Source organism: Zophobas morio, unplaced genomic scaffold (assembly GCF_036711695.1).
Source record: "Zophobas morio isolate AGI-343-1 ecotype UQ-CSIRO unplaced genomic scaffold, CSIRO_AGI_Zmor_V1 ptg000027l, whole genome shotgun sequence".
Lineage (NCBI taxonomy): Eukaryota > Metazoa > Arthropoda > Insecta > Coleoptera > Tenebrionidae > Zophobas > Zophobas morio.
In genome coordinates this window covers 600,775-624,640 of record NW_026972132.1, presented here as the reverse complement: position 1 = coordinate 624,640, position 23,866 = coordinate 600,775, and the positions used below count along the sequence as shown (strand labels likewise).

Here is a 23,866-nt window from a genome sequence, read left to right as displayed (position 1 = left end):
AATTGTAAAAACAAAGTTTCTCGATTTTTAGTGTTACGATATTTCACTTTTTCAATTTTGCAATTTTTAGTTTTTTCAGTTTTTTCCAACTTTTTAGCTTTTCGACTTTTTAATTTTTCAACTTTTCGAAACCAAAAAATGGAAAAAATTACAAAATTGAAAAATAAAATATGAGAAAACGAATAAATATAAAACGAAAAACTGAAAAAACGAAAAATTAAAAATTGAGAAACTTGAAAATCGAAAAAATTTAATATTTAAAACTGAGAAATTCAAAAATTGCGAAATTGAAAAATTAAAAAATCGGAAAACTGAGGAACTGAAAAAATAAAAAATTGGAATTTTGAAAGATTGAATAAACGAAAAATTGTGACACGAAAACGAGAAACTGGTAATTAAAATGTCGGGAAAATGAAAAATAAAAATCAAGAACTTGAAAAACTGAGGAAACGAAACACTGAAAAATTGAGGAAACTAAAAATCTAAAATTGAGAAAATGTAAAACTAAGTTTTCAAAAATGAAAAATTTCACATTAAAAAAAGATAGGATCAGTGCAACGAAAAACCGAAAAATTGAAAAATAAAAAAATAATTAAAAAACCAAAACGAAAAATTGACGAAATGAAAACTGAAAACTCGAGAAATTACAAATCCAAAAGTAGGAAAATCGGAAAAGTGAAGAATTGAAAAAATTGAAATTGAAAAACAAAAAATTATAAAATGAAAAATCGAAAAATTGTAAAAATAAAGTTTCTCAATTTTTGGAGCTTCAATGTTTCAATCTTTAGTTTCTTCAGGAAAAAATTTTTCAAAAACTTGAAAACTGAAGAAACGAAAATGGAAATTTCTAATAAATAAAGATCAGGAAGTTGAAAAGTCGAAAAATCGAAAAATTAAAATTTCCAAAAATTCGAAAAAAAAATTAAAATTTCTAAAAATCCCAAATTCGAACATGTGGAAACCCTAGAAATTGAAAATTCAAAATCTAAATACGTATCAGAAAATTTGGAAAATCGTAAATTGATAGAACTTTGGAAAACCGAAAAATTGAAATCTCGCAAAATCCACGAATTGAAACATCCAAAAGTTGGAAATTGAAAAACTGAAAAATATCGTAAAATTGAGGGAACAAAAAAAAAGAAAAATTGCAAATCGAAAAATTGAAGAAAGGAATTGAAAAAAATGAAAATCAAAAAACAAAAAATTATAAAATTGGAGCATTGAAAAATCGAAAAATTGTAAAAACAAAGTTTCTCGATTTTTAGTGTTACGATATTTCACTTTTTCAATTTTGCAATTTTTAGTTTTTTCAGTTTTTTCCAACTTTTTAGCTTTTCGACTTTTTAATTTTTCAACTTTTCGAAACCAAAAAATGGAAAAAATTACAAAATTGAAAAATAAAATATGAGAAAACGAATAAATATAAAACGAAAAACTGAAAAAACGAAAAATTAAAAATTGAGAAACTTGAAAATCGAAAAAATTTAATATTTAAAACTGAGAAATTCAAAAATTGCGAAATTGAAAAATTAAAAAATCGGAAAACTGAGGAACTGAAAAAATAAAAAATTGGAATTTTGAAAGATTGAATAAACGAAAAATTGTGACACGAAAACGAGAAACTGGTAATTAAAATGTCGGGAAAATGAAAAATAAAAATCAAGAACTTGAAAAACTGAGGAAACGAAACACTGAAAAATTGAGGAAACTAAAAATCTAAAATTGAGAAAATGTAAAACTAAGTTTTCAAAAATGAAAAATTTCACATTAAAAAAAGATAGGATCAGTGCAACGAAAAACCGAAAAATTGAAAAATAAAAAAATAATTAAAAAACCAAAACGAAAAATTGACGAAATGAAAACTGAAAACTCGAGAAATTACAAATCCAAAAGTAGGAAAATCGGAAAAGTGAAGAATTGAAAAAATTGAAATTGAAAAACAAAAAATTATAAAATGAAAAATCGAAAAATTGTAAAAATAAAGTTTCTCAATTTTTGGAGCTTCAATGTTTCAATCTTTAGTTTCTTCAGGAAAAAATTTTTCAAAAACTTGAAAACTGAAGAAACGAAAATGGAAATTTCTAATAAATAAAGATCAGGAAGTTGAAAAGTCGAAAAATCGAAAAATTAAAATTTCCAAAAATTCGAAAAAAAAATTAAAATTTCTAAAAATCCCAAATTCGAACAAGTGGAAACCCTAAAAATTGAAAATTCAAAATCTAAATACGTATCAGAAAATTTGGAAAATCGTAAATTGATAGAACTTTGGAAAACCGAAAAATTGAAATCTCGCAAAATCCAAGAATTGAAACATCCAAAAGTTGGAAATTGAAAAACTGAAAAATATCGTAAAATTGAGGGAACAAAAAAAAAGAAAAATTGAAAATCGAAAAATTGAAGAAAGGAATTGAAAAAAATGAAAATCAAAAAACAAAAAATTATAAAATTGGAGCATTGAAAAATCGAAAAATTGTAAAAACAAAGTTTCTCGATTTTTAGTGTTACGATATTTCACTTTTTCGATTTTGCAATTTTTAGTTTTTTCAGTTTTTTCCAAGTTTTTAGCTTTTCGACTTTTTAATTTTTCAACTTTTCGAAACCGAAAAAATGGAAAAAATTACAAAATTGAAAAATAAAAAATGAGAAAACGAAAAATTAAAAATTGAGAAACTTGAAAATCGTAAAAATTGAATATTTAAAACTGAGAAATTCAAAAATTGCAAAATTGAAAAATTAAAAAATCGGAAAACTGAGGAACTGAAAAAATAAAAAATTGGAATTTTGAAAAATTGAATAAACGAAAAATTGTGACACGAAAACGAGAAACTGGTAATTAAAATGTCGGGAAAATGAAAAATAAAAATCAAGAACTTGAAAAACTGAGGAAACGAAACACTGAAAAATCGAGGAAACTAAAAATCTAAAATTGAGAAAATGTAAAACTAAAAGTTTTCAAAAATGAAAAATTTCACATTAAAAAAAGATAGGATCAGTGAAACGAAAAACCGAAAAATTGAAAAATAAAAAAAAATAATTAAAAAACCGAAACGAAAAATTGACGAAATGAAAACTGAAAACTCGAGAAATTACAAATCCAAAAGTAGGAAAATCGGAAAAGTGAAGAATTGAAAAAATTGAAATTGAAAAACAAAAAATTATAAAATGAAAAATCGAAAAATTGTAAAAATAAAGTTTCTCAATTTTTGGAGCTTCAATGTTTCAATCTTTCGTTTCTTCAGTGCTTTGTTTTGCAATTTTGCAATTTTCCACTTTTTCGATTTTGTAATTTTCGTTTTCAGTTTTTCGATTATTGAATTTTTTCCGATTGTTCTTCAATTTTTCAAAAAAATGGGAATCAAGAACTCGAAAAAATGAAGCAACGAAAAACTGAAAAATCGAAAGAATAAACATTGAGATACTTAAAAAATGAACAAGTGCGAAATCGAAAAAAAAAATGTGAAATCGATATGTTGAAAATTAAAGAAATAAAAAAATCCGATAATTGAGAAATCCAAAAATTGCCAAATTGAAGCACAATTTTTCGTTTTTTCATTTTCTTGATTTTTTTCAATGTTTCTTTCGATTATTATTTTTCAAAATTTTTCATCTTTTATGTATTTATCAATTCATTGGTATTCCAGTTTTTAAATTCTTATGAAAAAATTGTAAAAATCGAAAAAAATGAAAAACTCGAAAGTAAACAAATTCAGATTTTTTGAAAAATTATAAGATTTGATTTTTAGAATTTTATTTTTTTATGATAACTCGGCGAAATTCTGAGACGTACCTACGTCATCAATTTTTTGAGAGGGGATCAACGAATAAATTTTGATTAAGGATTTACCATGCTTGCGATAACCAGAAGACGTTTGCAAGATTTCAGGGCATTATTATTAAAACCCACCACCATTATTATTACTATTATTAATATTATTACTATTATTATTAAACAATTTTGTTTTTTTTTTCAAAAATCTTGAGGTGTAGGCTATAAGGGTGAAAATTCAACAATACACCACAAATATAGGAGTATCTCTTATTTTATGAAATAAAAACAAATTTACTATTGTAAATTATGGAGATGACGTCTTCAAATTGTTGGTGGGTTTGATTACCCAATTTTTGGTTGACGTTTTATCATCTACATGATATTCCTAATACATACAAAATTTGACAATCGGTCCAGTAGTTTACAAGAATATCTGTCTAATAAAAATACGGACAGACGACAGACAGACAGACGGAATGAGATTTTCGAAAATGGTGTGCAGTACCCATCTGGGGAGCACTCGACTCGAGGGGAAGTGTTGAAGACAATACAAAACTATAATAACACACTTACATCCAAAATTAAAATCATGTTCCCCGGAATGACTCATCTCCCCGCCGCCATCTTTGCTCCCCACCACCAGCTTAAACATGTACATGCTGTCCCTGCTCATGCACGCCACGTAGTTCTCGCACACGGCCATCTGTATCGGATAGAACGTCAACTCCAAGCAGAACCCCATTTCCTCGAAATCGATGAACCTCATCCGGGATATGTCGTGGGTTTTCACTTGGAACTTGTAGATGTTGATGACTTTTCCGGATAGAATGAAGAGGTTGCCCGAGACTTGGCAGCATGCGATGTGGTTAGGGTTACGTTTGACGGGTATCTCGATCATCTCCAGGCTGCCTAACTCCGATTGGTTGGTTGTTGGTGTCACTCTTCCGGCGATCCGGGCCCGCATTGGCTGGACCATGCCGCACTCGGACGAGCCCAGGCTCACTCCGCTGCTCGTCATCTTCGACTGCTGGAGAGCAGCTACGCTGTCCCAGTTGATGTAGACGCGGACGAAGTTCGTGTCTTTGTTCTGGCGGTTGAATTTGGTTTCGAGGGTTGCGACGAAGTCGCCTGAAAGCGTAGATTAAGATATAAAATACAGGATGTCCTGAGTGAAAAGAGTACGAATATGACAACTTGCGAATTTAATCATCCTGTATCTCAGTGTTGTACAAAATTTTTTGAAATCGTTATCTTTATGGTGAGACTGTTGACTAAAAAATCTTTGTATCTGGTAATTTTTATTTTTTTTGACGACAAATCAAAATATATAAAAATTTAGTTTCATATTAAACAAAAGACTACTTTCGTCGCATCTTTAAATGAGACACCCTGTATATTTGTAATTAATTGTAAATTGTAACTTCAATGATGTACTAGACAGACAACAAAATTAATAATTATATTATTTGTCAGGATACGTTTCATGACGTCATTTTTTTGCTGTTGACATGTCAATTTTGTCAATTTATATCGGAATTTTAGATTTTCAATGAAATTCACATTAAAATATATCAGAATTAGGAAATTAATTCTTCAATTTTGAAATTTAGTACTTGCAAAAATTTGGTTCAGATTTTCTTACCCATTTTTTTCGAGTTCTACAGAACCTTCTTAACAACGTACCATCGAGCAAATACGTAATTTTTTCATCACCCTGTATATTGTTTCATACATATGAAAAAGAAAAACACAACTTTTTTTAAGAAAAAAAGTCCATTGACAAAACACCAACAATTTTCAAAACATGAAAAAAAACGAAAAATCGAAAATTTGATAAATCCAAAACGGAAATATCGGAAAACAGAGAATTCGAAAATTAAAAAAAATCGAGGAATTTAATTTTTCGGTTTTCACTTTAGATTTTTATTTTTGTGATTTTTCAATTTCTGCTTTATTCGATTTTTGAATTGCAATTTTTCTAGTTCTTATTTTAAATATGTAATAACATAATTTTAAAATTTTTTCAATTTTTCAATTTTGTCATTTTCGAATAGTTCCATTTTTCAACTAATGGATTTTAAATAATTTTCATTTATATGATATTTCAATTTTTTTATTTTTAATTTCTCAATTTTGGATCTTTTAATGTTTTTCGACTTTACAATTTTGACGATTCCATAATTTTTCAATCTTTTGTTACTTCAATTTTTAGACTTCTCGAATTTCCAATTTTTAATTTTTCATTTCTTCAAATTTTCGATTTGTTTTCTCTTTTCTCTACTTGTACAATTTTTTGATTTTTCAATGTTTCGATTTTATGAATTTTTGTTTTTCCAATGTCAATTTTTTTCAATTTTTAGATTTTCCAAATTTTCGATTTGAGTTTCTAGCGTTTTTTATTTTTTTCAATTTGTCGGTTTCTCAATGTTCTGGTTTTATAATTTTTTGTTTTTTCGATTTAGATTTTTGAGTTTCTTGATTTTTCATTTCTCGTTTCTTCAGTTTTTGGTTTGCAATTTTTTTAATTTTCATTTTAAATATATGTAATAATAATTATAATTTAAATATTTTTTCACTTTTTCAATTTTATAATTTTAGAATTGTTCCATTTTTCAATTAATGGATTTTATAAATCATTTTCATTTATACGATATTTCAATTTTTCGCTCTTTCATTTTTCAATTTTGGATTTTTTAATGTGTTTTTACTTTACATTTTCGACAAATACATTTTTTTTTTGATTTCTCAATTTTTGTAGATTTTTGAATTTTTCGTTTTTTCAATATAGATTTTTCAGTTTCTAATAATAATTTTAATTTAAAGAATGTTTCAATTTTTTACGGTTTTAGAATGTTTCCATTTTTCAATTAATGGATTTTAAATCATTTTCATTTACGCGATATTTCAATTTTTCAATTTTGGATCTTTAAATGTTTTTCGACTTTACGATTTTGACCATTCCATGATTTTTCGATTTTGCAATTTTTGGAATTTCCAATTTTTCCATTAGTTTTTCGAGTTTCCAATTTTTAATTTTTCAATTTTCCGATTTTCAATTTTTCATTTCAGTTTTTTTTTTTATTTTTGAACTATTCGAGTCGATGTTTCAATTTATAATTTCTTGTTTTTGCAATTTTAATTTTTTTAAATTTTTGTTTCTTCAATTTTTTGAATTGCGTTTTTTTTTGTTTCAATTTTCACATTTTGCAATTTTTCGATTTAAAATTTCTCGAATTGTCAATTTTCAATTTTTTGTTTTGGTTTTTTGTTTATTTTTACAATTTGTCGATTTCCAAAGTTCTGATTTTGTAATTTTTTGTTTTTTCAATTTGTTCAATTTCAGTTTTTTCATTTGCAATTTTTCTTTTTCCCCTTTTTTTATTTCTTCAATTTTACAATATGTATAAATATAAAAGGTAAAATCACTTACTTTTTTAACAGCTTTTTTACCTTGAATTTTTCTGTTGTTCTATTTTTTCTTTTTTTGTTTTCGGTTTGCAATTTTTCGAATTTTCAATTTTCCAACTTTTAAATGTTTTGTGCAATTTTTCGTTTCGGTTTTTTATTTTCTTTGTTTTCTCAATTATTTTTTGTTTCAATAATTTTTTTTTTCAGTTTTTCGTTTCTTAAATATTTCGATTTGTAATTTTCCAATTTTTCATCTTTTTTTGTTTCTTCAATTTTTCAGTTTAAATTTTTTCAATCCTACGTTTCTTCAAATTTTCGAATAGCAATTTTTCAATTTTTTTTTTGTTTTCCAATTTTACAACTTTTTGAGTTTTCATTTTCAAATTTTTCGGTTTTCCGATTTTCCAACCTTGGTGTGTTTAAAATTTTCGATTTCGCTTTTTTATTTCCTTCATTTTTTCAGTGTTATGATTTTATAATTTTCCAAATTTACAACTTTCACATTTTTTAATTTTTCGTTTTTTCAATTTAGATTTTTCAGTTTCTGGATTTTTCAATTTCTTCAATTTTTGATTTGCTACTTTTCTAGTGTTCATTTTAAATATGTAATAATAATTATAATTTTCTCAAATTTTTCACTCTTTCAATTTTACGATTTTAGAATTTTTCCATGTATCAATTAATGAATTTGAAAACTTTTCATTTAGGTACGATATTTTAATTTTTCGATTTTTTATTTTTCAATTTTGGATATTTCAATGTTACAGTTTTCCGAGTTTACAATTTTGACGTTTCTATAATTTTTCGATTTTACGATTTTTGGGTTTTTCTATATTTCGATTCTTTTCATTAATTTTTTTCAATTTTTCAGTTCCTCGATTTGTCGTTTCTTCAGTTCTTCGATTTGCAATTTTTCGATGTTTCACTTTTTCGATTTTGTCATTTTTTTCAATTTTTTTTGTTTTTTGACATTTCAATTTTTCGAATAAAAAAATTCAAAATTGTAAAATTGATAAATATAATACAAAAACTTCTTCAATCTTTAAATGAGACACCTGTATATTTGAAATTAATTGTAAATTGCGTTGTATTACACTGATTTTTTTTTTAGAAAAAAAATTGGTCGAAAGTTATGTGCACAGAACTTCCCTCGCCCCTGAAATCCATCCCAACCAATCCCTCTTTGAAAAATTAAATAACACATTGACTTGAATTTTTCAAATTCTTCAATTTTTCAGTTTTTCAATTTTCCAACTTTTGGATGTTTCAATTTTTAAATTTTGAAAATTTTTTGATTTGTAAATTGTTTTTAAATTTTAGAATTTTAGATTTCGATTTGAGTTTTTCGAGTTTTCAATTTTTAATTTTTCAATTTTTCGAACGGCAATTTATCGTGTCACGGTTTTTTATTTTCTTGATTTTTTCACTTACTCGATTTTCCAATGTGCCAATTTTATTTTTAATTTTTCGTTTCTTCATTTTTTCGATTTGCAATTTTTCAGTTTTTCATTTTTTGTTTCTACAATTTTTCGATTTTCCAACTTTTGGATGTTTCAATTTTTAATTTTGCAATTCTTCCTTTTGGTTTTTTCTTTTGTCTAGTTTTTAATTTTTCGGTTTCCAATGTTTTGACTTTATAATTTTTCGTTTTTTCAATGTGAAATTTTTCAATTTTTCGATTTTTCAACTTTCAGTTTTTTTGATTCTTCGTTTTCTCAATTTATATTTTTCCGTTTCTTGATTTTTCAATTTCTCGTTTTTTCCATTTTGGATTTGCAATTTTTCTAGTTTTCATTTTAAATTTGTTCCATTTTTCAATTAATGGATTTTAAACCATTTTCGTTTATACGGTATTTGAATTTTTCGAGTTTTAATTTTTGAATTTTGGATCGTTTAATGCTTTTCGACTTTACAATTTTGACGATTTTTGGATTTTTCAATTTTCCGATTTGCCATTTTTCGTTTCGGTTTTTTTCTCTGTATGTTTTCAATTGTTCGATTATTCAATGTTTCGATTTTTCAGTTTTTCGTTTTTTTTTATTCTTCTATTTTCGAATTTTGCATTTTTCGATTTAAAATTTCTCAAGTAGTCAATTTTCAAATTTTTGCTTTGTTTTTTTTTAATTTTTCGATTTGGCGTTTTTCGATTTTCAATTTTTCGATTTTTTAATTTTTCGTTTTTCACTTTAGATTTTTCATTTTTTGATTTTTCAATTTCTGGTTTATTCGATTTTTGAATTGCAATTTTTCTAGTTCTTATTTTAAATATGTAATATCTATAATTTTTCAATTTTTCAATTTTGTCATTTTAGAATAATTCCATTTTTCAACTAATGGATTTTAAATCATTTTCATTTATATGATATTTCAATTTTTTTATTTTTAATTTCTCAATTTTGGATCTTTTAATGTTTTTCGACTTTACAATTTTGACGATTCCATAATTTTTCAATCTCTTGTTACTTCAATTTTTAGATTTCTCGAATTTCCAATTTTTAATTTTTTCAATCCTTTAATTTTTCATTTCTTCAAATTTTCGATTTGTTTTCTCTTTTCTCTACTTGTACAATTTTTTGATTTTTCAGTGTTTCGATTTTATGAATTTTTGTTTTTCCAATGTCAATTTTTTTCAATTTTTAGATTTTACAAATTTTCGATTTGAGTTTCTAGCGTTTTTTATTTTTTCAATTTTTCGGTTTCTCAATGTTTTGGTTTTATAATTTTTTGTTTTTTCGATTTAGATTTTTCACTTTCTTGATTTTTCATTTCTCGTTTCTTCAATTTTTGATTTGCAATTTTTTTAAATTTCATTTTAAATATATTTAATAATAATTATAATTTAAATATTTTTTCACTTTTTCAATTTTATAATTTTAGAATTGTTCCATTTTTCAATTAATGGATTTTATAAATCATTTTCATTTATACGATATTTCAATTTTTCGCTCTTTAATTTTTCAATTTTGGATTTTTAACGTGTTTTGAGTTTACATTTTCAACAAATACATTTTTTTTTGATTTCTCAATTTTTGGTTTTTCCAATTTTTCGATTTGGGTTTGTCGAGTTACCAATTTTCAATTTTTGTAGATTTTGGAATTTTTCGTTTTTTCAATATAGAATTTTCAGTTTCTAATAATAATTTTAATTTAAAGAATTTTTCAATTTTTTACGATTTTAGAATGTTTCCATTTTTCAATTAATGGATTTCAAATCATTTTCATTTACGCGATATTTCAATTTTTCAATTTTGGATCTTTAAATGTTTTTCGACTTTACGATTTTGACCATTCCATGATTTTTCAATTTTGCAACTTTTGGAATTTCCAATTTTTCCATTAGTTTTTCGAGTTTCCAATTTTTAATTTTTCAATTTTCCGATTTGCAATTTTTCATTTCAGTTTTTTTTTATTTTTTGAACTATTCGAGTCGATGTTTCAATTTATAATTTCTTGTTTTAGCAATTTTAATTTTTTAAATTTTTTGTTTCTTCAATTTTTTTAATTGCGTTTTTTTTGTTCCAATTTTCAATTTTTTGCTTTGGTTTTCTCTTTATTTTTACAATTTGTCGATTTCCAAAGTTCTGATTTTCTAATTTTTTGTTTTTTCAATTTGTTCAATTTCAATTTTTTCATTTGCAATTTTTCTTTTTCCCACTTTTTTATTTCTTCAATTTTACAATATGTATAAATATAAAAGGAAAAATTACTTACTGTATTAACAGCTTTTTTACCTTGAATTTTTCTGTTGTTCTATTTTTTCTTTTTTTGTTTTTGGTTTGCAATTTTTCGAATTTTCAATTTTCCAACTTTTAAATGTTTTGTGCAATTTTTCGTTTCGGTTTTTTATTTTCTTTGTTTTCTCAATTATTTTTTGTTTCAATAATTTTTTTTCAGTTTTTCATTTCTTAAATATTTCGATTTGCAATTTTCCAATTTTTCATCTTTTTTTGTCTCTTCAATTTTTCAGTTTAAATTTTTTCAATCCTACGTTTCTTCAAATTTTCGAATAGCAATTTTTCAATTTTTTTTTTTGTTTTCCAATTTTACAACTTTTTGAGTTTTCATTTTCAAATTTTTCGGTTTTCCGATTTTCCAACCTTGGTGTGTTTCAAATTTTCGATTTCGCTTTTTTATTTTCTTCATTTTTTCAGTGTTGTCATTTTGTAATTTTTCGTTTTTTCAATTCAGATTTTTCAGTTTCTGGATTTTTCAATTTCTTCAATTTTTGATTTGCTATTCTTCTAGTGTTCATTTTAAATATGTAATAATAATTATAATTTTCTCAAATTTTTCACTCTTACAATTTTACGACTTTAGAATTTTTCCATGTATCAATTAATGAATTTGAAAACTTTTCATATAGGTACGATATTTTAATTTTTCGATTTTTTATTTTTCAATTTTGGATATTTCAATGTTACAGTTTTCCGAGTTTACAATTTTGACGTTTCTATAATTTTTCGATTTTACGATTTTTGGGTTTTTCTATTTTTCGATTCGATTCATTAATTTTTTTCAATTTTTAAGTTCCTCGATTTGTCGTTTCTTCAGTTCTTCAATTTGCAATTTTTCGATGTTTCACTTTTTCGATTTTGTAATTTTTTTCAATTTTTTTTGTTTTTTGACTTTTCAATTTTTCGAATAAAAAAATTCAAAATTGTAAAATTGATAAATACAATACGAAAACTTCTTCAATCTTTAAATGAGACACCTGTATATTTGAAATTAATTGTAAATTGCGTTGTATTACACTGGTTTTTTTTTTTAGAAAAAAAATTGGTCGAAAGTTATGTGCACAGAACTTCCCTCGCCCTGAAATCCATCCCAAGCAATCCCTCTTCTTTGAAAAATTAAATAACACATTGACTTGAATTTTTCAAATTCTTCAATTTTTCAGTTTTTCAATTTTCCAACTTTTGGATGTTTCAATTTTTAGATTTTGAAAATTTTTTCATTTGTAAATTGTTTTTAAATTTTAGAATTTTAGATTTCGATTTGAGTTTTTCGAGTTTTCAATTTTTAATTTTTCAATTTTTCGAACGGCAATTTATCGTGTCACGGTTTTTTATTTTCTTGATTTTTTCACTTACTCGATTTTCCAATGTGCCAATTTTATTTTTAATTTTTCGTTTCTTCATTTTTTCGATTTGCAATTTTTCAGTTTTTCATTTTTTGTTTCTACAATTTTTAGATTTTCCAACTTTTGGATGTTTCAATTTTTAATTTTGCAATTCTTCCTTTTGGTTTTTTCTTTTGTCTAGTTTTTAATTTTTCGGTTTCCAATGTTTTGACTTTATAATTTTTCGTTTTTTCAATGTGAAATTTTTCAATTTTTCGATTTTTCAACTTTCAGTTTTTTTGATTCTTCGTTTTTTCAATTTATATTTTTCCGTTTCTTGATTTTTCAATTTCTCGTTTTTTCAATTTTGGATTTGCAATTTTTCTAGTTTTCATTTTAAATTTTTTCCATTTTTCAATTAATGGATTTTAAACCATTTTCGTTTAAACGGTATTTGAATTTTTCGAGTTTTAATTTTTAAATTTTGGATCGTTTAATGCTTTTCGGCTTTACAATTTTTCGTTTCGGTTTTTTTCTCTGTATTTTTTCAATTGTTCGATTATTCAATGTTTCGATTTTTCAGTTTTTCGTTTTTTTTTATTCTTCTATTTTCGAATTTTGCATTTTTCGATTTAAAATTTCTCAAGTAGTCAATTTTCAAATTTTTGATTTGTTTTTTTTTTAATTTTTCGATTTGGCGTTTTTCGGTTTTCAATTTTTCGATTTTTTAATTTTTCGTTTTTCACTTTAGATTTTTTATATTCTTGATTTTTCAATTTCTGGTTTATTCGATTTTTGAATTGCAATTTTTCTAGTTCTTATTTTAAATATGTAATATCTATTTTGCAAATTTTTCAATTTTTCAATTTTGTCATTTTAGAATAATTCCATTTTTCAACTAATGGATTTTAAATCATTTTCATTTATACGATATTTCAATTTTTCGCTCTTTAATTTTTCAATTTTGGATTTTTTAACGTGTTTTGAGTTTACATTTTCGACAAATACATTTTTTTTTGATTTCTCAATTTTTGGTTTTTCCAATTTTTCGATTTGAGTTTCTCGAGTTAACCAATTTTCAATTTTTGTAGATTTTTGAATTTTCGTTTTTTCAATATAGAATTTTCAGTTTCTAATAATAATTTTAATTTAAAGAATTTTTCAATTTTTTACGATTTTAGAATGTTTCCATTTTTCAATTAATGGATTTTAAATCATTTTCATTTACGCGATATTTCAATTTTTCAATTTTGGATCTTTAAATGTTTTTTTACTTTACGATTTTGACCATTCCATGATTTTTCAATTTCGCAATTTTTGGAATTTCCAATTTTTCCATTAGTTTTTCGAGTTTCCAATTTTTAATTTTTCAATTTTCCGATTTGCAATTTTTCATTTCAGTTTTTTTTTTATTTTTGAACTATTCGAGTAGATGTTTCAATTTATAATTTTTTGTTTTAGCAATTTTAATTTTTTTAATTTTTTGTTTCTTCAATTTTTTGAATTGCGTTTTTTTTTGTTTCAATTTTCACATTTTGCAATTTTTCGATTTAAAATTTCTCGAATTGTCAATTTCCAATTTTTTGCTTTGGTTTTTTCTTTATTTTTACAATTTGTCGATTTCCAAAGTTCTGATTGTGTAATTTTTTGTTTTTTCAATTTTACAATATGTATAAATATAAAAGGAAAAATTACTTACTTTATTAACAGCTTTTTTACCTTGAATTTTTCTGTTGTTCTATTTTTTCTTTTTTTGTTTTCGGTTTGCAATTTTTCGAATTTTCAATTTTCCAACTTTTAAATGTTTTGTGCAATTTTTCGTTTCGGTTTTTTATTTTCTTTGTTTTCTCAATTATTTTTTGTTTCAATAATTTTTTTTTCAGTTTTTCGTTTCTTAAATATTTCGATTTGCAATTTTCCAATTTTTCATCTTTTTTTGTTTCTTCAATTTTTCAGTTTAAATTTTTTCAATCCTACGTTTCTTCAAATTTTCGAATAGCAATTTTTCAATTTTTTTTTTGTTTTCCAATTTTACAACTTTTTGAGTTTTCATTTTCAAATTTTTCGCTTTTTATTTTCTTCGTTTTTTCAGTGTTATGATTTTATAATTTTCCGAATTTACAACTTTCACATTTTTTAATTTTTCGTTTTTTCAATTTAGATTTTTCAGTTTCTTAATTTTTCAATTTCTTCAATTTTTGATTTGCTAGTTTTCTAGTGTTCATTTTAAATAGGTAATAATAATAATAATTTTCTCAAATTTTTCACTCTTTCAATGTCACAGTTTTCCGAGTTTACAATTTTGATTTTGACGTTTCTATAATTTTTCGATTTTACGATTTTTGGGTTTTCCTATTTTTTCTTCAGTTCTTCGATTTGCAATTTTTCGATGTTTCACTTTTTCGATTTTGTAATTGTTTTCATTTTTTTTTTGTTTTTTGACTTTTCAGTTTTTCGAATAAAAAATTTCAAAATTGTAAAATTGATAAATACAATACGAAAACTTTGAAAAATCTATAAATTGGAAATCAAGAACTCGAAAAATTGACGAAACGATCAATTAAAAAACGAAAAATTAACGCATTTATAAAAATCGAGGAATTGAAAAGTTGAAAAATTTTGTATCAAACAAGCTACTTGGTCTCAACAAACACATAAGAAAACGAGGAGTACTATGACTTATTTATACAGGGTGATTAAATTTAATAAAGATTAAGATAAACTCCAAAATAAATTCAAAAATTCATAAATACAGGGTGTCCTACCTAAAAAATCGAAATCTCCATCTTTAAAAATGGTAGAACCCTGAATCTTTACTTATGGTACCAAAAAATGGTTGTATCTAATATCATATGTATTTCTTTTTTTTGTAAAAAATTTAAATATTAAAAAACTCAATTTTCTCATGTTCTTAAATGGGACCTCCTGTATGAGCTTTTGTATAAGTAAATTATACTGAAATTCTTGTTAGGATGAACCCGAAAATACAACTTCAAAAATGTATAAATACAGGGTGTTCTATCAAAAGCACATTGAAACCGCCATGTTTAAAAATGGTGGAAAAAATTTTACTGGTTTTTTCTTTCTCCAAAAAATGCAAATATCGTGAAAATTGTTGTATCTGCATCAATAAAAGCGTAATTTTCCATTATTAGACCATTGGGACAGTTATAATTATTACAACAAATGCTCAATTCCACACCACCAAATACTTTAGCGTTGCAAAAAAACAAATTTACTTAACCCAATAACAACTTCTGACAATTATTGATCAACAAAATCAGATTTATATAAATTAGGAGCCCCCCAATACGCACCATTTCGACAATGCACAATCTGGATAACTTCGTCCACCGAAGGGAACGTGAACAGCACATCCGACTCATTCTTCAAGTCCCTCACTTCAATGCAGTTACTCGTTAGGGCCAGCAGCAGCTTATCTGGGGGTGCCACCGTGCATGCCGTGGGCTGTTCGACTGTCTGTATGTGCTGGCTGGAGAAATGGTGCACCGAGATAACTCGCACCATTGCTGGAAAAAAACGGTTCTGGGGTTACGTGGGCTCGAAATGGGTGCAGCCCGTGGGCCTACATTGATTTTGGGTGCGTTAATTTATTTAGGGGATGTTTGTTAAAATTTATTCCGAGTGGGATAGTCCCATGTAAATTATTGATTAACCTGTTAACCTAATTTTACGAGCCGGTGGCAGGCACGGGATGGACGGCGTGGAAATGGGCGAGTCTTACCTGGAGTGGTGGTCGAGGTGCCGAGTTTCTTGCGAGAGGCGTGATTTGGGTTTTTTTCGTGGAGGAAGTGAAGAATTAGGTTTTTAAATTCATTTCTGCGGATATTTTTGTTGATTATTTTGACATTTGGTTGACATTTGTGTGGGGCGGCATCTGGAGGGACTGATGGGAAGGTGTTGGTGGCGGGAATTGGTGCAAATTATAGTCATGTTTGGCTCTGAGAATTGTTAAATGGAAAATTGGTATTAATAACGATAAAGTGTGTTTAAGCGAAAATAGGTTTTGTTTTGCATTACTTTCGCTTTAAAACTTTCGAATAATTACGAAAGCGAAAACTTTGACTACTGGTATTGAGATGGCGCTGCTATACAAAAAAAATTAACTGAATACAAAAATAGGAAAGCATGATTATAATATTACTCTGTAATGATGTATCAGTAAATGAGTCAATTATTAATTGGAAATTAATGTAACCTTTAAAAATAAATGCATAAGTACATATTTATAACATTTACATTTTTAAATATGTAGGCAACACATAATACTTGAGCGGCTTGTGACAGAAACATTGATTGACTTATTTCGTTAGGTCCACTTATAAATTAAAATTCTTCTATTTGAAATCTCTAATTCCAATGATTCCCCATTTTGTTGCCTCCTCTATTCTTTTGTTCTTCTTATTCATGTGTTCGTTCCCATTCCGTTCTTTACAGTCCTTCTTAGACTAGTTCTTCTTTTGAGTTTTATTTTGATATATTCTTCTTACTCCCGTCCTAAACCTCATGCACGTTCTCGTTCTTCATTATCCATATTCGTCTCTACGTTCCTGTTTTCGTTCTAATTTCCTAATTTTCTTATTCTCCACAAACTTTTCATCCTAATTCTAATTGTGATATTGGCTTTATTAATATTCCCGTTCTTATTCTCATTGTCGTTGCTATTCTCTTTAATCGTTGTACTTTCCATCTAGTTCACGTTCACACTCTCTTTTTTATAATTCTAATAGGGTAATTCTAATTTTAATTTTCATTTTCCTTCTATGTTCCATATGTTCGTTCTCGTTTTCGTCGGCATTCTAATTTTCGCCACGTTCTCGTTATCATTTATTTTCTCATTCTAGATCGTGTTTTGCTGTTCATTCTTATTCTAATTCTATACAGTTTTAACACTCTAGTTCTAATTTTGGACCTTATTTTATTTGTGTTGTCGTTCTTAATTCCATTCTGGCCTCTCGTGGAAATTATTCCTTTTTATTCTTTGTTCTACAAATCCTTCTCATTTTAATTCTGACATTGGTTCTTATTTTCTAATATTTTCGTTTTCTTTCCTCATTCTCGTTTCTATTCTTCTTAATCATTCAACTTTTGTTCCAATTGACGCTCTCACTCTCTTTTTTATAGTTTTCATTTATTTTCTCATTCTAGAGCGTGTTTTTCTGCTAAATCTCATTCTTCTTCTTGACAATCTGCTCATTCTTGTTCCAGTTTTGGTTCTAATTTCCATTCCCCCCCCTTGTGCACATTCTCACTCTCTAGTTGTTATTCTCATTCTATTCTTCTTCACACTTTCATTTATTGTAATTCCCGTTTACAGCCTCGATTTTCTGACTGTAATTCTAATTTAGATTCTCTCCTTCCATTCTCGTTTCTCTTTTTCCCGTCCATATTTCATTCTCATTAGTTTTCATTGTCACTCTAATTTTGAATCTTCTTTTCTCAATTGTTTTTTCATTTTCGTTCCTACTCAACTTCTGATCCCAGTTCATCTTCACTCTCATTCTTTTTTCGTTCTTTCGTCATGAACTTCCTTGTTTTGCTTTTAACTGTGGTTCTCATTCTCATTACATTCTTGTTGATATATATATTTCCTTCTCTTCCATATTCTCATCTATATTCTTGTTCTCGATATTCGTGCATTATAGTTTTCGATTTCATTTTGATTCTCATTTTTCTATCATTGTCATTCTTGTTTTACAATACATTTTGATTTTAATTCTTGTTCGTATTTACGTTCTGATTTTTTGGCTTAATTCTTATTCTATTCTATTGGTTCTTATTTTTTATCTATTCTGGTTTTCATTTTTGTTGTTTTCTCATTCTCGTTACTATACTCTTTAATCATTCTCTTTTCGTTCTAATTCAAGTTTTCACTCTTTTTTTATAGTTCTTTAGTAGTAATTCTAGTTCTGATTTTGAATTTCTTGCTGTTCTTATCCATTTGTTCGTTCTCGTTCTCATTTGTTTTTCATTCTCATTCTTTTTCTCGGCAATTCTTCTTATTTGTGTTCCAATTTTGGTTTTTATTTTATTTATATTCTTGTCCTTATTTTCATTGTTCCTCCCCGTTCACATTTTCACTCTATAGTTGCCATTCTCATTGTATTCTTCTTCACATTTTTATTCATTCTAATATCCGTTTACACCCTTGATTCTCTGACTGCAATTCTAGTTAATTTTCTTTCGATTGCCGTTTTCTTCTCGTCCATATTTCATTCTCACTGGTTTTCGTTGTCACTCTAGTTTTGGTTCTTCTTTTCATTCTCAAATGTTTTCTCATTTACGTACGTATTCTACTTCTGATTCTAGTTCACCTTCACTCTCATTTTTTTTCGTTCTTGTTTTAATTTGCATTCTCATTTTTATTCCATTCTTGTTAATACATATTTTTTTTCTTCCATATACTTGCTTTTATCTTTGTTCTCCATTCTCGCTCATTTTCTCTAACCATTCTCATTGTAGTTCTCGTTTTGATTTTGGTTCTCATTTTTCTTTCAGTCTTGTTCGTATTCCAGAATATATTTTGATACTGATTCTGGTTCGTGTTTACGTTCTCATTCTTGGCTTAATTCTCATTCTCTTTCAAATCCTTGTTCTGCAAAATCCTTTGCTCTTTAGTTTTATATATTCTCGTTTTCGTATCAATTTTTTCTCATTCTCGTTTCTAGTTTCCTTAATCATTCTACTTTCGATATAATTCACGTTCTCACTCTCTTTTTTATTCTTCTCTTATTGTAATTCTAGTTCTCATTTTCATTTTCCTTCAGTATTCAAATTGGAATTACAGTCAGAGGATCGAGGGTGTAAACGGGGACTAGAATAAATAAAAATGTGAAGAAGAATAGAATGAGAACGACAACTACAGAGTGAGGATGTTTACGAAGAGGGAGAAAGGAAATAAGAATAATTTAAATAAAATAAGAACCAAAATTAGAAGACCAAGAATAAGAATGAGTAGGGGAACACGATCTAGCATGAGAAAATAAATGAGAACGAGAACGAGAACAGACAGATGTTTTCTGCATTGTCTTCTTCTTGTCCATATTTCATTCTCACTCGTTTTCGTTGTCACTCTAATTTTAGTTCTTCATTTTGTTCTCAATTGTTTCCTCAACTGCGTTCGTATTCTACTTCTGATCCTCGTTCATTTTAACTCTCTCTCTCTTTTTTTTGTTCTTGTTCTAATTCCAGTTCGTCATGAACTTACTTATCCTGTTTTAATTCTGGTTCTCACTCTCATTCCATTTTTGTAAAATATATTTTTTTCTCTTCTATATTCCTTTTTATTCTTGTTCTCGATATTCGCCCATTTTCGTGTATTTATTCTCGTTGTAGTTCTCGTTTTGATTTTGGTTTTCATTTTTCTTTCATTCTTGTCCTTATTCTAGAGTACATGTTCATCTTAATTTTCGTTCGTATTTACCTTATCATTTTTGGCTTAATTATCTTTTTTCTTGATCCTTTTTCTACAAAATCCATTTAACTTCAGTTCTAATATTGATTCTTATTTCCTATATATTCTTGTTCTCATTCTCGTTTCTAGTCTCCTTAATCATTCTTCTTTCGTTCTAATTCAAGTCAAGTTCCTACTCTCTTTTTTATACTCATCTCATAGTAAATACAGTTCTGATTTTCATTTTCCCTTTATGCTCATCCATTTGTTAGTTCTCGTTCTCATTTATTTTCTCATTCTAGATCGTGTTTTCCTGCTCGTTCTCATTCTTCTTCTTGACAATTCTTTTTTCTGTTCTTGTTTTAGTCCTAATTCTAGTCCTCATTTCATTCTTCTTGATATATACTTTTTTATCTTACATTATCTCGTTTTCATTCTTTTTCTCGATATTCAACCATTTTCGTTTTCATTTTCACTGTTGTCCTTGTTCTGGTTTTGGTTATCATTTTTCTTTCATTCTTACTTTCTTTTTCTTATTCTAGAATAATTTTTTCACATTAGTTTTAATATTGGTTCTTTTTTTCTATATATTCTCCTTTAAATCTTCATTTCTATTCCCTTTAATCATTCTACTTTCGTTATAATTCGCGTTCTCACTTTCTTTTTTTGTAGTTGTCTCATAGAAATTCTAATTTTGATTTTCATTTTCTTCTATTCGCATCTATATGTTCAGTCTCGTTCTCATTTATTTTCTCATTTTAGATCGTGTTTTCCTGCATATTCTCAGTCTTCTTCTTGACAATCTTGTCATTCTTGTTCTAATTTTGGTTCTTATTTTATTTATATTCGATCTTATTCCCATTCTCCTTCACATTTTCATTTATTGTAATTCCAGTTTTTATTCTATTTTCCTTCCATTTTCGTCGTTTTCTCGTTCATATTTCATTAGTAGTACTCTAATTTTGGTTATTCTCTTCGTTCTCATTCCATTCTTACTGATGTGTCTTTATCTTCCATATTCTCGTTTTTGTTCTTGTTCTCAAATATTCCTGGTCATTCTCATTCTTGTTCTAATTTTGATTCTTATTTTATTTATAATCTTGTTCTTATTTCCGTTCTCCCTCCTCGTGCACATTCTCACGCTACCGGGGTCATTCTCATTCTATTCTTCTTCACATTTTCATTTATTCTAATTTCCGTTTACACTTTCGCGTCTCTGACTGTCTCCTCTTTTTTCGTCAATATTTCATTCTCACTCGTTTTCCTTATTACTCTAATTTTGATTCTTCTTTGCGTTCTCATTTTCGTTCGTGTTGTACTTCTGATCCTTCTTCTTTTTGTTCTCGATATTCGACCATTTTCGTTTTCATTCTCATTGTAATTCTCGTTCTGATTTTGGTTCTTATTCTAGACTACATTTTGATTCTAGTTCTCGTCCGTTTTTATGTTTTTATTTTTTGTTGAATTCTAATTCTCTTTTTAAACCTTGTTCTACAAAATCCTTTTCGCTTTAGTTCTAATATTGGGTCTTATTTTCTGTATATTCTTGTTTTCATCTTCATTTTTTTTTCACGTTCTTGTTTCTATTCTCCTTAATTATTCTACTTTAATTCTAACTCACGCTCTCACTCTCTTTCTTGTAGTTCTTTCATGGCAATTTTGATTTTCATTTTCCTTCTATTCTCGTCTATTTGTTCGTTTTCTTTCTCATTTATTTTCTCATTCTAGATCTTGTTTTCCTACTCATTCTCATTCTTCTTCTTGACAATCTTCTCATTCTTATTCTAATTTTGGTTGTTATTTTATTTACAATCTTGTTCTTATTTCCGTTCTCCCTCCTCGTGCACATTCTCAGTCTACAGGGGTCAGTCTCATTCTATTCTTCTTCACATTTTCATTTATTCTAATTTCCGTTTACACTTTCGATTCTCTGACTGTCTCCTCTTTTTTTCATCAATATTTCATTAACACTCGTTTTCCTTATTACTCTAATTTTGACTCTTCTTTGCGTTCTCAATTATATTCTCAGTTTTGTTCGTATAGTACCTCTGATCCTTCTTCTTTTTGTTCTCGATATTCGCCCATTTTCGTTTTCATTCTCATTGTAATTCTCGTTTTGATTTTGGTTCTTATTCTAGATTACATTTTGATTCTAATTCTCATCCGTTTTTATGTTCTCATTTTTTGCTTCATTATAATTCTCTTTTTAAACCTTGTTCTACAAAATCCTTTTCACTTTAGTTCCAATATTGGGTCTTATTTTCTGTATATTCTTGTTTTCATCTTAATTTTTTTTCACGTTCTTGTTTCTATTCTCCTTAATTATTCTACTTTAATTGTAACTCATGCTCTCACTCTCTTTTTTGTAGTTCTTTCATAGTAATTCTGATTTTCATTTTCCTTCTATTCTCGTCTATTTGTTCGTTTTTTTTTCTTATTTATTTTCTAATTCTAGATCTTGTTTTTCTACTCATTCTCATTTTTCTTCTTGACAATCGTCTCATTCTTGTTCTAATTTTGGTTCTTATTTTATTTACAATCTGGTTCTTATTTCCGTTCTCCCTCCTCGTGCACATTTTCACTTTACAGGGGTCATTCTCATTCTATTCTTCTTCACATTTTCATTTATTCTAATTTCCGTTTACACTTTCGCTTCTCTGACTGTCTCCTCTTTTTTTCATCAATATTTCATTCTCACTCGTTTTCCTTATTACTCTAATTTTGATTCTTCTTTGCGTTCTCAATTATATTCTCATTTTCGTTCGTGTTGTACTTCTAATCCTTCTTCTTTTTGTTCTCGATATTCGCCCATTTTCGTTTTCATTCTCATTGTAATTCTCGTTTTGATTTTGGTTCTTATTCTAGACTACTTATTTTCTGTTTATTGTTGTTTCCATTTTGATTTTTTTTCTCGTTCTTGATTCTATTTTCCTTAATCATTCTAACTCACGCTCTATTGGTTTCGTTTTCGTTCTCATTCTCGTTCTTCTTCTTAATAATCTTCTTATTCTTGTTCTAATTTTGGTTCTTATTTTATTTTTCTCGTTTTAGTTCTCGGCCTAGTTCTCGTTCCAGTTCTCGTACTTATTCTCATTTTCATTATCATCCCTATTCTCGTTCACGTTTCCGTCCTCGTTCTTTTCCTGGTTCTAATTCTCGTTCGAGTTCTCTTTCGAGTTCTCATCCTCGACCTCATTCTCCACCGACCTCATTCTCGTTTTCACTCTGGTCGCCGTTCTAGTCCTCATTATCGTTCTCAATTTCGTCCTTATTTTCACTCTTGCCTTCATTCTGGTCGTCATTTTCGCCCTCTTTATCGTTCTCAATTTCGTCCATATTCTAGTTCCCATTCTCGTCCTCATTCTTGTTCTCTATTTGCGTTCTCATTCTCGTCCTCATTTTCATTCTCATTCTCGTCCTCATTTTCGCCCCGATTTTCGTCCTCATTCTCGTCCTCATTCCTGTCTTAATTCTCGTCCTCATTCTCATTCACATTCTCGTCCTCATTCTCTTACCTGTTCTCTTTGCCATTTTAGTTCTCGTTCTCATTCTCATTGGTGTGCTCATTCTTGTTCTCATTCTCGTCCTTATTCTCGTCTTAATTCACGTCCTCGTTCTCGTTTCACTTCTCTTTCCCATTTTCCTCATTCTTGTTCTCATTCCAATTCTCTTTCTCGTTCTAGTCTTCGTTCTAGTTCTCATTTATTTTCTCATTCTAAATCGTGTTTTCTTGCCCATTCTCATTCTTCTTTTCGACAATCTTTTCATTCTTGTCCTTATTTTGGTTCTTATTTTATTTATATTCTTGTTCTTACTTCCGTTCTCCCCCCTCGTGCACATTCTCCCTCTACAGTTGTCATTCTCATTCTATTCTTCTTCACATTTTCATTTATTCGAATTTCCGTTTGCACTTTTTATTCTCTGACTGTCTCCTCTTTCTCTCATCAATATTTCATTCTCACCGGTTTTCTTTATTACTCTAAATTTGATTCTTCTTTGCATGCTCAATCGTATTCTCATTTTCAGTCGTACTGCACATCTGATCCTTCTTCTTTTTGTTCTTAATATTCGCCCATTTTCGTTTTCATTCTCAATGTGATTCTCGTTTTGATTTTGGTTCTCTCTTTTCTTCATTCTGGTTTTTATTCTAGACTACATTTTGATTCTAATTCTCGTCCTTTTTTATGTTGTCATTTTTTGCTTAATTCTAATTCTC

The 23,866-nt window shown here is 27.2% G+C and overlaps 1 protein-coding gene across 1 annotated transcript in view; it reads right to left on the bottom strand.

The window, feature by feature from the left end:
* LOC135136807 (uncharacterized) overlaps positions 1 to 16,123 on the bottom strand; it is a 42,890-nt gene extending 26,767 nt beyond the window's left edge. The window contains exons 1-3 of the mRNA XM_064066227.1: positions 15,982 to 16,123; positions 15,554 to 15,766; positions 4,343 to 4,897 (exon numbers count right to left, since the gene is read on the bottom strand). Coding sequence (XP_063922297.1) covers positions 4,343 to 4,897; positions 15,554 to 15,764 — 766 coding nt within the window. The 5' untranslated portion in view covers positions 15,765 to 15,766; positions 15,982 to 16,123. The remainder of the gene's footprint in view (positions 1 to 4,342; positions 4,898 to 15,553; positions 15,767 to 15,981) is intronic.
* Positions 16,124 to 23,866: the final 7,743 nt, after the last annotated feature.